General features: G+C 53.5%; 1 protein-coding gene across 1 annotated transcript; it reads left to right on the forward strand.

Annotated features, from left to right (window-relative positions):
• The first annotated feature begins 6,151 nt into the window (after nt 1-6,151).
• Nucleotides 6,152-8,389, forward strand: Trh (thyrotropin releasing hormone). The gene is made up of 3 exons (XM_004870465.3): nt 6,152-6,355; nt 6,849-7,049; nt 7,414-8,389. The coding sequence occupies exons 2-3, from the start codon at nt 6,857-6,859 to the stop codon at nt 7,860-7,862; spliced, it is 642 nt and encodes a 213-aa protein (XP_004870522.1). The 5' UTR covers nt 6,152-6,355; nt 6,849-6,856; the 3' UTR covers nt 7,863-8,389.
• The last annotated feature ends 6,041 nt before the right edge of the window (nt 8,390-14,430 follow it).

Genomic DNA, 14,430 nt, shown 5'->3' on the forward strand with positions numbered 1-14,430 from the left:
AGAGTCCAGTGCTGAGGTCAAACAGTGTCGTGGAAGACCACGGCCTGGGTTCCAGGGAATTCCCCGATGGCATTGCTGACACCAGTATCGTCTCCTGAGGTAGCAGTGTCCCCACCCTCAGCACGGACATGGAGAGTCCACCCAGATGCGCATGGGTTCTCACGGGCAGTGCAAGGACACCTGGGCCTCGGAGGACAGCAGCAACTCCTCAGGCCACATGAAGGTCTCTGTCACCTTCCACTGTCATCACCCAGAGTCACCAGCATGTCCATACTGTCCCACATCAGGCTGCAAATGCCACGTGTCTGGAGAAGAGCCCCGCTCATGGGACACAGGTGCCTGCCTGCCCTCACAGCAAGCCGGATATGCCCTGGGCCAGGTGCCTGGGCGCTGGCTTCCGTTTGTCCCCCGTTGAGACAAGGTGGGGCTCTTTATCTTTAGCGGTGATGGATGACGTGGTGTCTGGTCCCATAGCAGCAGCAGCGGCAGCATCACCGGCTTCCTGGCCCACCCTGAGCCTTCCTGCAGCCCTCAGTGTGCACGTCACAGAAGCTGGCAGTTCCCTCTTCTCCATCCTCTTCATCCTCTTCTTCATCCTCTCCCTCCCCTTCCCTCCCCTCCCCTCTCTTCCTCCCTGTACTCTGAGTGAAGGGAGCCCAGAGGCCCCTTCCTACACAAGCTTCCCTGGAAACTCATCCACCAGCAAGAAGATGAAGCCAAACACAAAGGAGAGTTTTGTGACAGAAAAACAACCCCATGTCCACGGCCTCCCTGACACATTCACTGTGCTCATCTGCATCTGTTTCTCAGGGGACAGAGTGGGAGCAGCACAGGGACAACACAGATTGGAGTTCAAACTGGGCTCCTCAGTTTCCAGTCACTTTCTCTCTCATAGCCTCAGTTTCCCCACACAGACAGAGTAACTCCTGGGTGTTTGGGTCACCCACGCACAGTCCCACCCTGACAACTGTCACCTGTCATTCTCTTTCTCCTTGTGTGGCTGGCTCTCCATGCCACCCAATGCCAAGCCCTATGGGATACACTCAGCTGTCCTCATAGGGTCCCTGGTTAGGGGCATGTGTGATCACTGTAGATTCATGGGCAGAGGCAGTGAGGCCACCCTGGTCACAAGGGGACACAGACACGGGCCCAGGCTTATGTGCGCGCACACACGCGCACACACACACACACACACACACACATATGCATGAGGCACATGCATGCATAGGCCATAGGGATGCAGACCCACACATATCTACACATGCACAGGGAGTACAGATGGTGGTGCAGATGCTTGTGCACAGTCACACACAGTCACACATGTGTGCACAGGTCCAGGTGGGCTTCATGCCGTGACAGCTACCTGGAGGTCTTCAGGTCTTTGTTCACCAGGCCATGGGCAGCTTTGGCTGGCAGAGAGTGTCCCTTGGATAGAAATGACCTGCCGGGTGAGATGGTGCACATCTACAATCCTAGCACTCAGGAGGCAGAGCCAGGAAGATCACCACCAGCTTGGGCTACATAATGAGTTTGAGGCCAGCCTGGACTACATAGTTGAGACCCTGTCTTAAAAACAAGAAGTGACTTGCCACTTTACAGGAACCTGAGACCTCAGACCTAGCCAGTCTCAGCCAGATCTGTGCTGTGTGTGGCTCTGGCTCAGGCTCTGGGCCGGGCTTGCCAAGATGTTTGTGTGCAGGAAGCACCATTTCCCATTGCATTGTTCTGGGGTGCGAGGCAAGGACAGTGGTCTCTGCTCAGGAGGGAACAGGAATCGGGTCCTGGAGGAGTGAGACTCTTCTCGAGTTAGATTCATCCTGTCTTTTGGGGTCTGGCTGCTGCCCCTTCACCTCCAGGGAGCCCTCTGATTGCTTTGCCCCCTGCCCTTTCCTCTGCATGGCATTTTTTCCTCAGTAAGTTCTCATGTTAATTGCAGGACACTTGAGAATGAAGCCATCAGGTGGGAAGGGGGGATTACAAATTTTTTGCTTTGTTTTTCAATAAATTTTATTTTATTCCATTCCCCCCTCAAGCCCCCTCCCCTCCCTATGTACAAAAGCTTTGTTTCCATTTTTCCCTTCTATTTTCACTTTTTTCTTGTCCCTTCCTTTCTCCCTCCCTCTTCCCTTGTTCCCCTTCCCATTTGAACACTTTCTTCCCATTTCCCAACATCGATTATACATTTAGTCCTTATTTCCACTTTTGGTTTCTCATACCAGAGAAACAATGTGGTATTTACACATGTGTGTCCAATTTATTTCACTTAAGAGTATGGTCTCAAGGTCCATCCATTTAACTATAAATGTCTGAAGCTCATCCTTCTTTATGGTACAGTTGTAGTCCATTGTATAAAAAACACACGTCTTCCTTATCTACTCCTCAGTTGATGGGCATTTGGGCTGTTCTCAAGACTTAGCTATTACAAACTGTGCCTCTATAAGCATGGGTGTGCACATATTGCTGTAGTCGGATGCTTTTAATTCTTTTGGGAAGATACCAAGAAGAGGTATAACTGGATCAAATGGAACCTCTAGTTTTAGTTTTTTTGAGAAATCTCCACACTGATTTCCACAGTGGTTGCACCAGAGGGGGGATTACAAATTGAAAAAAGAACAGATGGCTGGTGCCGGCCTCCTGGATGCAGGCACACCTGAAGTCGACTGGCATCTTTTCTTTCTGGTTACCTGGACCAGCACCTCACACTCTCATGTTGTGAGGCCACCCGGGTTGTGCATCCTTGCAGCTGGTAAGGGGCCATCTTCTCCCTTCTCACAACTGTGGAGAAGATTTGTGAGGACCCAGGCCACAGAGTGAGGGCAGACACAGCTGAGCCCCAGGCAGCAGCAGAATGAGTGCCTGAGCAGGGAAACTGAGGTGGCGGAGTTTCCCCAGGGAGCATGTGTACAACCACAAGCACCAAGCAGAGCGAGGGGTGTGCTGAAAGGGTAAATTGGCCCCATCCCGCTCTTCCTGAAAACCTGTTTCCCCTGACCTGATGACAAAACCTGAATGTTTGCTGCTCTCAAGAGAGCCCCTGAGACTCCCCTACTCATGTCTCAGCCTTCCCTGCCTGCCGAGCACCTCCCCAGGACCTTGCCCCATGGTTGTGCAGCACTGGGGACACTTGCTGAAGCCAGGACCCAAGGATCCATGCAGGGTATTGACAGCAGGGCCATGCTCTCCAGTGCCACAGCAGGGTCTGGGCTGGAGAGGGCCCCTGGGGGGCTTCCAGGGAGAAGGGTTAGGGTTAGGGTTAGCCTACTGAGTGCTGGGATGACAGGTGTGCCCACCCTGCCCAGTGATCTCTGAACTGTTTCTTGTGGCAGCATGGGAGTCTGTGATGATCTCAAAACAAGAAGTTTACTGCCTCACAAACACAAGATCCTGAGTTTGATCCCCGGTACAAAAAAAAAAAGTTTAATTTAGAAAAAAACTACCACAGACAAAATGGACCAGTAGGGGGAGGGGCTGCTTTAGGTCTTTGTGGAGCTCTACAATACCCTCAGGCTGTGCTTGGACTGGGAGCAGAGAGGGGGAGAGAGACAGAGACAGGGATGGGAGGAGGATGGGTCTGGAAAATCAGCACAGCTCCTGGAAGATGCAAGAGTTGGGCAATGGCGCACGTACTCACCACTAAATCACCCGTTACTCATCTCACAAGCACAGCTATATTGATCTGATAAGCGACAGCAGCCTCAGATCAAGCACATTTGTATTATCAGGGGGAAAAGCAAACTAGAAAGGCACCCCACGAGTGTGGGGCTCAGGGGCGCCGCTCTCAGCAATGAGAGGCTCTGGGTTTGGCTCCCAGGTTCTCAGTGCCACGTGGGAGTCAGGGTCCTGAGAGGCTGCCCCTCCGTGCCATGTTAGAGTGTAGACTGGATCATTATTCAGTGTGTGGTGAGGTTCAAGGGAGGCACCAGAGTGGCTGGGCTAGTGGGCAAGGGGCACAGAGTGAGACCTCCATTTATTATGGTTTCTGCAGGACCGGATGGGCAGGCCCCTCACAGTGTCCTGTTGGGGTTGGTTCAGCAGGCTGAGGCATAAGGACTGAGCCCAGGGGTCTGGTCCCTGACCCTGAGGGAACAACTGTGGGGTGGGGGTGACAATGTCAGGACAGTGACAGCTGTAGGGAAGGAGCCCAGTGAGCTCCGGAAGACAGCTTGTTTGCATGTGAAAGGCGTTCATTTTCCAGGAATTAGCCAATCTGGAAGGAGCTGTCCCACCGAGGCCACCGAGGCCCCAGGGATCCGAGCTCAGGGTCTGAACCCTCCCTGCCTGCTCCACATTGCCCTCCTGGCTGGCGGCTTTGGCTGGCTCCCTCCTCCCATCGACATGCTCATCCCTCACTCTCAGACCAGATGCGATTGCTTGGTTTTGGGGGCCTTTTCCCTCAGGATCAGTAATGCCCACTGCACAGAGAAAAAACTCAAATAGCACGACACTGAGAAGCCAGCCCCATCCCTCTGCTCTGCCCCTGCTTCCTGGTTCCCAGGTCCCTCCCTACATAGAAGCCAATTCCGCTGCTGCAGCCCACGCATGTGGCTGGTGACAGTGTTCTCACACAGCAGTCCCTGCCCAGGCTTGCTCCCCCAGGCACACGAGGGGCTTCGTGACATCTCGGCTCTAGATGCCAGCTCTGGGCCACTGTTGCTCCTGCCGGTATGAGCCAGGTGCACTTGGGTGTCCCCGAGTATGCCTCCTTGGGACTGGGCAGCTGTGGGAGAGGCTGCGGGGTGGAACTGTCTTGTGAAAGGCACACGTGGGGCACATTTCAAACAGCAACCCGAGGCCAGTCCTGCTATGCACCTCCCCTCAAGTGGGCCAGCATTGGTCTGACTTCCTGCCTGGTGAGGATGGGGACTCTGAGGATCTGGTATCTGGCGGGGGGGGGGGCACCCATCCACCCTGGGAGCCAGGGAGCATGGCAGCCCATGTCTCTGGACCTTGGCTTCTTTTCTGGAAACCTGGAGAGGACTCTGCAGCTGGAGCCACTGCCTCCTGGCCTCAGCTGTCTGTGACTCAGGACCAGTCCCTGCCTCGGTGCCCTGAGATGAGAAGTCACACTCAGGGGTGGGCAGGATGTGCCAGGAAAGCTGAGCTCCGCTGAAGAAGCCATCACCCCACACAGACAGTCGGCATGGCGGGTGGGGGCTGTGACAAGCCTCAGCTCAGCTGGGATTGAAGCAGCCATGCTTGGGGACAGGACACCCTGCGATGTCCAGTGTAGGAGCTGCCTCTGACCAAAGCCTGAGTCCCTCTGGGGGTGGCTCACTCTCTGTTATCCCCCCATAGGGTGCTCCATGCCCCCCAGGGAACCTTCTGGAAGCCTTTCAAAGCCCTGTGGCTCTGGCTTCCACCTAGCACTTCACACTCAGCACCCCAGCCTGTCTCCCTTGACTCCTGAGCCCCTGGAGCTGTGCCCAACGCGAGGCATCTGTATCTCCAACCCATGGACACATAGGACCAAACCTCTGCTGGCCACATTGGTTCTGTGGCCTCCCCAGCCTCATTCGAGGGCCAGGTGCTGGGGACCAGCAGGCGACTCACTCCTGACATAGTGTCTGTCTACTCTCTGGTTCCACCTGTCCTCTGCCTGGGTGGGGGGCACCAGCAAACCCCACAGTCCCTTTCTCCAAGACAGGTGGCCCCAGGATACCAGGGAGGGGTGGGGCAGCAACCAGTGTGGTCTGCTGCCCTTCTCAGCCGGGAACTTGCACTCCCCGTTTCTCGGCAGAAGTCATAAACCTGTTGTTTTTCTCTGAGACAGGGTCTTACTAGGTAGTCCAGGCTGTCCTTGAACTCTCAGCGATCCTCCTGCTGCCACCCCCCGCCCCCCGCAAGTGCCGGGATTACAGGTATGAGCCACCACGCCTGGCTCATAAACCCATTTTCCCCTAAATTCTCCTGGTTTAAAAATGATATCTCTTCAGATATTTTCAAATATTGTGGGAATCACACAAAACTGTCCAAGACCTGGATGGACCCAAAGGCCACTGGTTTGGAATTCTGACAATGGCCCTTTCAGCCCATCCCACAGATGAGAAAAGGCGAGGTGGGGAGGGGAGGGGTTGGGGAGGCGCAAGATCGGTCCCTGGTCCCCCTTCCCTGCTTCTTTAGGTCCCTTCCAGAGCGTCTGCTCCTTTGTCTCCTCTCAGTCTCTCCCTCCCTCCTTTCCTCCCTCCCTCCGCCCACCGAGCATCCCCAGGACTGCGGACCCCGCCCCTCCCAGCCCCTCCTCAGCCCGCGAGCATTTAAAGGGGACAGCGCTGGCAACGGACACCTCGCCTGGACCAAGACAGCGCCTGGACCAAGACAGCACCCGGACCGACCTTCAGCCCCAGATCCTCTGCAGGTGGGATCCCAGCCCTTAGCCTGCAGGACTCTGGCCCCCAGACCCTGACTCGAGGTGACAGCGCAGGAGACCTGGACCCGACCAGCGGGCTGGCCAGAGTCCAATGTTAGCAGGGGTTCCTTGCCCCAGGGTCCGCACCCTGGCCTTAGGGCTCAGAGGCTCTGACACTGGAACAGAACTGCACGCAGAATGAGACTCCAAATCCGGCTCTGCAGGTGACAGGGACCTGGCAGTGCCCATGTGAGCGCTGCCTGGCACCTGGTCCACAGGGAGGGGGCATCGGAACAAGAGGCTGAGGAGGGGGTTGGAGCAGCCTGGGGACAGCTGGACAGCGTGACTGGGTAGGGGCAGCAGAGAGGGTCCCTGGCCACCAGGACAGGTGACCAGGATGGGACAGGGGACAGGAGGAGCAGGAGGTCCTGCTCAGGAGGAAGCAGCCTTGAGAGCAGGGAGCAAGAGGAGGTACATGCAGCCCTCCTGTCCCTGTCCCCAGAGGCTGCGATGTCTGGCCCTTGGTGGCCCCTCGCCCTGGCCCTGGCCCTGATCCTGACCGGTGTCCCGGGGGGCCATGCCCAGCATGAACCAGTGATGGTAGCTGAGGGTCCTGGGCTGGATGACCTCCTGCAGCAGGCAGAGCGCCTGCTCCTCCTCCAGGGAGACCTCCGGGGGCTGCCGGGAGCGGCCCTCGAGCATGGTGAGTAGGGGGCTCCCTCCCACCCTCCCTGGCAGTATCAGCTTCCTCCTCTATTCCACCAGGAAGGGACCTTCAGAGGGGAGGCTCTGGGTACCCACCACCGCCACCCCTTGTGTGACGGTTGTAAGTACTGTTTCCTGGCCACCTAAATGCTGGTCGTGCTGTTTGAGTTTGCTGGCAGCCTCCTGGGTGCTGTCTGTATCATTTTACAACCAAGGAAATGGAGGCTCAGAGAGGTTGCATGACCACCCAAGGGTCACACAGCAGGGGAGGGGGTGGCATTGGCGGAGCAGGGCTTGGACCCTCTGTGTGTCCCTGGGAGGGGGGCTCAGGCAGGTCCCTCAGGGCTGCTCTCCTCCCCCAGAGTCCCAGGTCCTGCAGCCCGCCTGGCTCTCCAAGCGTCAGCACCCAGGCAAGAGGGAGGAGGACACCGAGGAGGGGCCTGAAGAGGAGGAGGAGGAAGGGGGGGCCATGGGTCCCCAAAAGCGGCAGCACCCCGGCCGGCGCTCACCCTGGCTGGAGTATGTGGTCACCAAGAGGCAGCACCCAGGCCGAAGGCTGGTGGATCTCCGCAGCCAGAGGAGCTGGCAAGAAGAGGATGTGGAGGAGGACAGAGAGGGGCCGATACCCAAGAAGCGTCAGCACCCTGGCAAGAGGGCCCCAGGAGAGCCCTGTGGGCCCCAGGGTGCCTGTGACCAAGCCAGCCTCCTGCTGGGGCTCCTGGATGACCTGAGCCAGGCCCAGGGGGACCAGGAGAAGTGGCAGCACCCAGGGAGGGGAGCGTCCTGGGCTAGGGAGCCCCTCGAGGCATGAGCCCCGCTTCCTGGATGTGGAGTTGGGGTCAGAGGACATCTGACCCCCAGCTCTTCACAGTCCCCCAGCCCCCTCTTAGATCTAAACTGCACACCTGAGCCCCTTCCTTCAGAGACGCAACAGCCAGCCTAGAAGGGAAAACCCAAGTTGCCCACACCTGAGCCCCTTTCTTCCACGTCATCCAAGGGATCCCTACAGAGGGCAGGTGCCAGGACGTCCACTTCCAGAGTCCAGCTCCTGTCCCCTGCTCCCTGCTGCATGTGGCCAGACTCTGGTTGCATGCCCTTCTCCAGTGTCCCCCCTCCCCTGCTCCCAGGCTCCTCCTGCAGGTGGGCAGAGCCTCTCCATGCTGCACTCCCCTGAGATGTCACTCTGGGAAACTCCAGTGGTGCAGGTGGCTGTGGAAGTGGATGTGTTCTGGAACAGACGTCACCCCGGAAACCATGGCTCATGTGTAACCCTCTAGGCACCCTGCCCTGTCCCTGACAATCACCCTAATGACAATAAAGTGACCACTGGATCATCTAGAGCTGTGTGGCTGCATTTCTGTGCAGGTCTCCTGGGGGATTTAAATGGCAGGGGAGCTCCTTGCTCTGTTGCAGGGAATCAGGGATGCTGAAGGTGAGAGCCCTGGCCACTCTCCCCATCTCAGAGCATGGGAGGGAGGAGGGTGAGGGACACTGGGGAAACCAAGACCTAGAGAAGCAGTTCCTGGCCAAAGACATGAGGCCAGGTGCAGCCTGGGGTGGAGGGGACATTTGGGGTCCTGCCCAGAGGATGAATAGGGCTCAGGTTTGTAATCACTGCTCTATTGTGGTCCTTGACAGCCTTTGGCACCTGTAAGCCTACTATCAGACAGGCATGACACTGGCAGAGGACCTGGCTGCTATCAGGAGACCAAAACCAGGGGCTTCTGGGGCCAGTCAGGGGCAGCTGGGTGCAGGACAGGAAGGAGGCAGGGGGCAAACAGAAGCCATCACCTGAAGACACCTAAATCCAGAACATTTAAGAAACCTGCACAACGCCAGCAACAATAAACACACATCACACCGTGTGCCAAGGATACACTCCCTGTCCCACCCTGACCATCAGTCGTGAGTGTTTCCTCTTCAGCAACTTACTGACTCCCTTCTGCCCTGTGCACCATCATTCCAGCATACCCTTGTAGAAAGGTCGCATCAGCTTCTGTCCTGGAAGATGGCTAAGCCAGGTGGAACCTCAGTCTCCTTTTCTGTGATCCCTGTACCCCTATGGCTGTCTGAGCCTGAAGGAGATGGAATGGTCCATGGACAGCTCCTAGAATAGGCCTGCTGGAGTAGACTGATAAATGGCTCAAGGCCAGAAGGAGCTAAACACCAACCCTGTAAGACTCACCTGTTCCTTCCCTGCCTCATTCTCCAATGACAAACATGAACAAAAACAAAATAAAACAAAAGAGAAAGGCCCTGGAGCATTACTGTAAGTCCATGCCAGTGGCTGGGGCCTTAGCTTCTGACCAGTTCACCTGCTGCCCTTCAAATGTCCCCTCCTTCCTCTTACATGTGCCTTTTGTTGGGCATAGGAGGGGGTGGAGGTATACTCCAGACACTCCCACATTCCCAGCCTCCCTTGCAGATGGGCAGAGTCATGTGACCATTCCTTGCCAGTGAGACCTGAGTGTGTAACCTCTGGGCAGCTGGTACCTCTTCTTGCCTCCTTGTTCCTGCCATGGCAGTGTGGGAGGGCACAAGTTGAAACACCAGGGCATATGATAGAAGGATTCTGGGCCCTGGACTCACCAAATGAACTTTAGATACTGCCTACCACATCAGACTTTTTCATGTGCAAGAAATAACTTGCATTAAGTCACTGAGATTTTAGAGTTTATTTGTTACCAGACACTTAGCCAGTTCCGACAAACACAGATGCCTCTTCCCTGTTCTCTGCTCTGAAACCCTTCCAGCTTTTCCTTCTCACACACGCCTGCCTTCATCTTCACTGCCCAAATCAGTGCCTGGCATGAAGTAGGCACTCATTTATTGCATAGACGTTGAAAATTTCAGGTGACTTCCATTCTATTTCCCCATCATGACTTCCTGGGACTCCCTGCAGTAAAAAGTCTTCCTGTCCAGTGGGGAGATGACTAGTCTTGCAATCATGAGGGTACTTGAATCTGACAGGTGATGATGGCAGGGAACAGAGGGTGCCAGGTGACCCCAGTGAGATTGAGCATGTTCCCTGGAGGAGGAAACCTTCATGTGTCCAGAAGAAAATAAGACAGAAGGTGTTGAAGACAAGTGGGAAGGGAACACATGCCCTTGAGGGTGCTGGAGTTTGGAGTCTGGTGTTTGACCTGCCATATTTTAGCCCTGAGGAGCTGAGCCCTGTGCCTGACCCAGCTTTTCCCCTTCCCACCCAGGGAGTCTGATTCTACAGCTGATTGGTGTGGAATGGTGTGGAAAGGTGTAGATTGGTGTGGACAGGTGTGGAATGGTATGAAATGAAGGAAGGCTTCCTAAGGGGAGGCTTGAGTTAAGCCCTGAAAGATAAGAAAAGTAAAATTTTTCTGAGCCCTTTCTCTGGGGCCAGATTTTGAGCAAATACTTTCACACCAACTGCTCTGCAAAACACGAATAACTTATAATTATATGTGAATGGATAAACGGTCCACCTAGAGAAAAGGAAACCAAGGGAGAAATGGTAGCCTTCCCAATTTCACGAGCCTGAGACTTGGGAGTTGTCTCTATGCCTCCCTCCCCATTCCCCACACCTTAGCCACCATGTCCTGGAGATTTACCTCGACATGTGTCTCAAGTCCACCTAGTCCTTCCAGCTTCCAGCTGCTTCCCCACTACCCTGACCCTGGCCACCAAGGTTCATGATGTCAAGGCCGCAGTGGTCTCCTCACTCATCCCTGGATTCTGTCCCCCAAACCTGTCCTCCACACGTAGCCACAGGCATCTCCTCAAAATCAAATCCAGTCATAGCGCCCATCCTGACTGAAGGCACCCAGGATAAACCTTGACCCCTCTAGATGGCTGGATGGCCTGCCTAATGGGCTCCTGTTTCCTGGACACGCTTCATGGCCTTGGTTCATGTGCCTGCCTCTGCCTAGAACCATTCTTTTCTCCTTTTCTCCATCTTCCCTGTTTTACCTCCTAGTTTGCCTTCTGGTTCTGTGCAGTTTGGAAAGCAAAGAGTACATTTCCCAGACTCCCTTGCAGCTAAGATTTGTGGCTACATAGCTAGTTTGCTTCATGGATGCTCTCAGGGGGAAATTTAGAAGGTAGCATGTCTCTTCCTACTAGCAAGCAAGGATGTGTTGCTGTTTGGTTTTTCTGCAGTAGCTTTCCAGTGTGTGAACTCAAGTGTGAGGATATCTGGAGTCAATTGTACTGGCAGCGTCTTGGTTAGTTTCATAGCTATGGTGTCTTTGTTTATTTTATTTTATGGTACTGGGGATTGAACCCAGGACCTTTGCACTGAGATACACCCCTGCCCTTAAAAAAAAATTTTTTTTTAAATTTTGAGATAGGATCTTGTTAAATTGATGGGTTGCCTAAGATGGGCTTGAACTTTTGGTCCTTCTGCCTCAGCCTCCCAGAGTGCTGGGGTTACAGATGTGTACTACCACACTGTTTTTTTTTCTTTGTTAGTACATGTTTGCAATACATAAAAATTATGGTCATTGTACTAGTTGTGCTTTTTATTTTTAAACAACTTCTTTGGAATGCATATATACACGTGTACATAGTTACCTTTTAGCAGCTTTACTGAGATACAATGAATATATTGTATAATTCACCCATTTAAAGTGTGTAATTCAATGATTTTTAGTATGTTCACTGAGTTGTGCAACTACCACCACAATTCAAGCACATTTTACTCACCCTGGAAAGCAGCTTTTTCCTCTTTAGTCATCATTCCCCAAACTGCCTTGGTCTCTTCTAGCTCCTAATAACCATTTTTCTGTTTTCTGCCTCTATGAATTGGCATATTCTATATATTTCATAAAAATGGAATCATATAATATATTACCTTTTATGTGTGGCTTCTTTTAATGAGAATACCTCCTTTGGAGGTGTTGGGGATCAAACCCAGGGCCTTGTGTTTGCAAGGTAAGCACTTTACCCCTGAGCCACACCCCCAGCCCAGCCTAATAGTTTTAAAGTCTGGGTTTGTTATGACTTGTATCTAGAGGTCCCCGCAAAGCCTCATGCAGTTGTAGGTGGGGTTTTTCAGAGGTGGCTAGATCTAGAGTGTATGATACTGGGATGGATTTGTGGTGCAAGGCTAGGATCAAGGACTAGGATTAAGGGTGTGTGAGTGCTACCTGCCCTAAGTAGTCTGGATAAGATATAAAGGATAGAAAGATCTGTGGTTGTTCCTTGCTTGTTTTACTACCTTCTGCCTGTCTGCCATATATCACCCTGCCTTATAGCCAGCCGATTATGGACTGAAACCTCTACAAACTGTGCGCTAAGTAAACCTTTCCCCCTTAACTTTGGATGTCAGGTATTTTGTCTCAGCAATGAGAGAAAAGTAACTAAGACAGTGTTGAAGCATGAATTGGCGCTTCGTTCCTCCATATAGCTGAGGGGTATTCTTCTGTATAGACAGACCGTACTGGTTCCTCATCAGCTGTTGGACTTTCAGGCTGTTGTGAACAATGTTACTATGAATACTCTACTGTATGTGTATTTTTGTTTGAACACATGTTTTTGATTCTTTTGAGTATACCCAGGAGCAGAATTGCTGGCTTATATGATAATTCTGCTTAATTTATTAAGGAACTACCAAACTGTTTTCTTGGATTGTATTTTATGTATGTACCTATTTCAGGGACTGAGGAGTGAAACTCAGTGGTAGGGCCCTTGCATGCCTGAGGCTCTGGGTTCCATCCCAGCACTGCTGAATAACAAAAAACAAAACAAAAACTTAACATATGGGAGGCTGAGACAGGAGGATCACTTGAGCCCAGGAGTTCAAGACTAGCTTGGGTAACAGTGAGACTCCACCTCAAAACAAACACAGAACGGGCCAGGGATTCAGCTCCATGACATTGTGACTGCAAAAACAAAACCATTAAAAAAAAAAAAAAACAGAAAGAAAGAAAAAGAAAAAATGTACTCATTTCAAGTATAGAATTTAGTGATTTTTTTTTTTTTTCAATAACGGGGATCAAACTCAGGACCTTGTGATTGTGAGGCAGCCAGTGCACCACTGAGCTAAATCTCCGGCTCTAATTTAGTGATTTTTAAAGTCACTTCACCACTGGCACAGCTGTCGATCCTCCCACCAATGGACTTCAGGTGACCCAGACAGCACCCAGCAAGCCAGACACCACATTCTGAATTCAGACCACCATATGCAAAACATCAAACAGGCAGTGGGGCCTGATCATCATGTGGGGCCTGACCACTCAGAGTGGGTGACTCCTGCATTGCCCATTGTGTGGCCCTGATCCCCACCTGCCAGTCACTGTTTCTCTGTACAACCCTTATCCTTCCTCACAGCTCAGCAAGTGCATGCTCACCTGTCTGGGGCCAGGTGTCCCCAGTACCTATCCCTGAACTCAGGGATCCCTGGATGGGACAAAGCAGCTTGGGGCTGGGAGTGGGAGTGACTCAGGAGGGGAGGAGGGTGCCCCAGAAGTGTACCACTGGGCCGGTGAGTAACTGTCACCTTGTTTTCTGCTGTACCCGAGCAGGGTCGCAGCTCTTCTGGGACAGGAGCTCCCTGGATTTTCTGCTGGTCTTGGGAGCCCCCAAAATCCCCTAGGCAAGGATGTAGGGCATCATTGCATGCACACCCAGGGGACAACCGCAGGGACGGGGCCAACAGTGTCCATACTGTAACCCCTGCTGAGTGTTCATTAGCAGCTCCTCCCTCACTATACTGTATGCCCATGCCTGGGACAGGGCCATGCATACCCAGCTGATGGTTAGAGACGTTCAAGGAAGCTGCACTGGGTGTGTGTGGTCCAGGCTTCAGGCTGTGCAGGCCCTGGAGCTTGGGGCTTATGTCCAGCCCGGGATGGCAAACAACTACCCACCTTCCAGACTCCTCAGAGGTTACCAGGTGGCTCTTCCCAGCTCCACCCACACCCTCCCACCTGAGCTTGGATCTGGGCATCCCCACTGGCCCGTGGGTGGAGACGTTCCCTCACAGGGTACCCTGAGGAGGCTGTGCAGCCATTAGGAGGGGGGCAGTGGGAGGTCCCAGTCACTGGATCTTCAGAGGAAATAGTGGCACCCTGACTTTCTCTTCGTCTTTGCTCCTTGACTCCAGAAGTGAGTCTGCTGTGACATCTGCCTCCACCCAACCATGGCCTAGACCCTCCTAAGCCGCCAGCCAAAGACCCTTCTCCAAGTTCACCGTCCTAGGTGTTTCATTACAGTGACAGTCTCTGATGAGCAGCTCCTCCCTACCCGTGGAGACACCTGGCTCACAGACTCTTGCTCCTCCTGTCCCTGCTTGGGCAGCTGTGGGAAGCTGGACAATGGAAGTGTGGTGGGGTGTGGCCCTGGGTAATGTGCCCACACCACTCCCTAAATATACACATAAATTTCTACAATAGGGGCTGGGG

This window comes from Heterocephalus glaber, unplaced genomic scaffold (genome assembly GCF_053883595.1).
Source record: "Heterocephalus glaber isolate CG9 unplaced genomic scaffold, H.glaber_assembly_v1.0 deba00001615, whole genome shotgun sequence".
NCBI lineage: Eukaryota > Metazoa > Chordata > Mammalia > Rodentia > Bathyergidae > Heterocephalus > Heterocephalus glaber.

What these genes read in the sequence shown, in the direction of transcription:
- Trh (XM_004870465.3), top strand. Translation starts at nt 6,857, where the DNA reads ATGTCTGGCCCTTGGTGGCCCCTCGCCCTGGCCCTGGCCCTGATCCTG. An exon ending in GGGAGCGGCCCTCGAGCATG is followed by an intron (nt 7,050 to 7,413) that starts GTGAGTAGGGGG and finishes CTCCTCCCCCAG; the next exon opens with AGTCCCAGGTCCTGCAGCCC.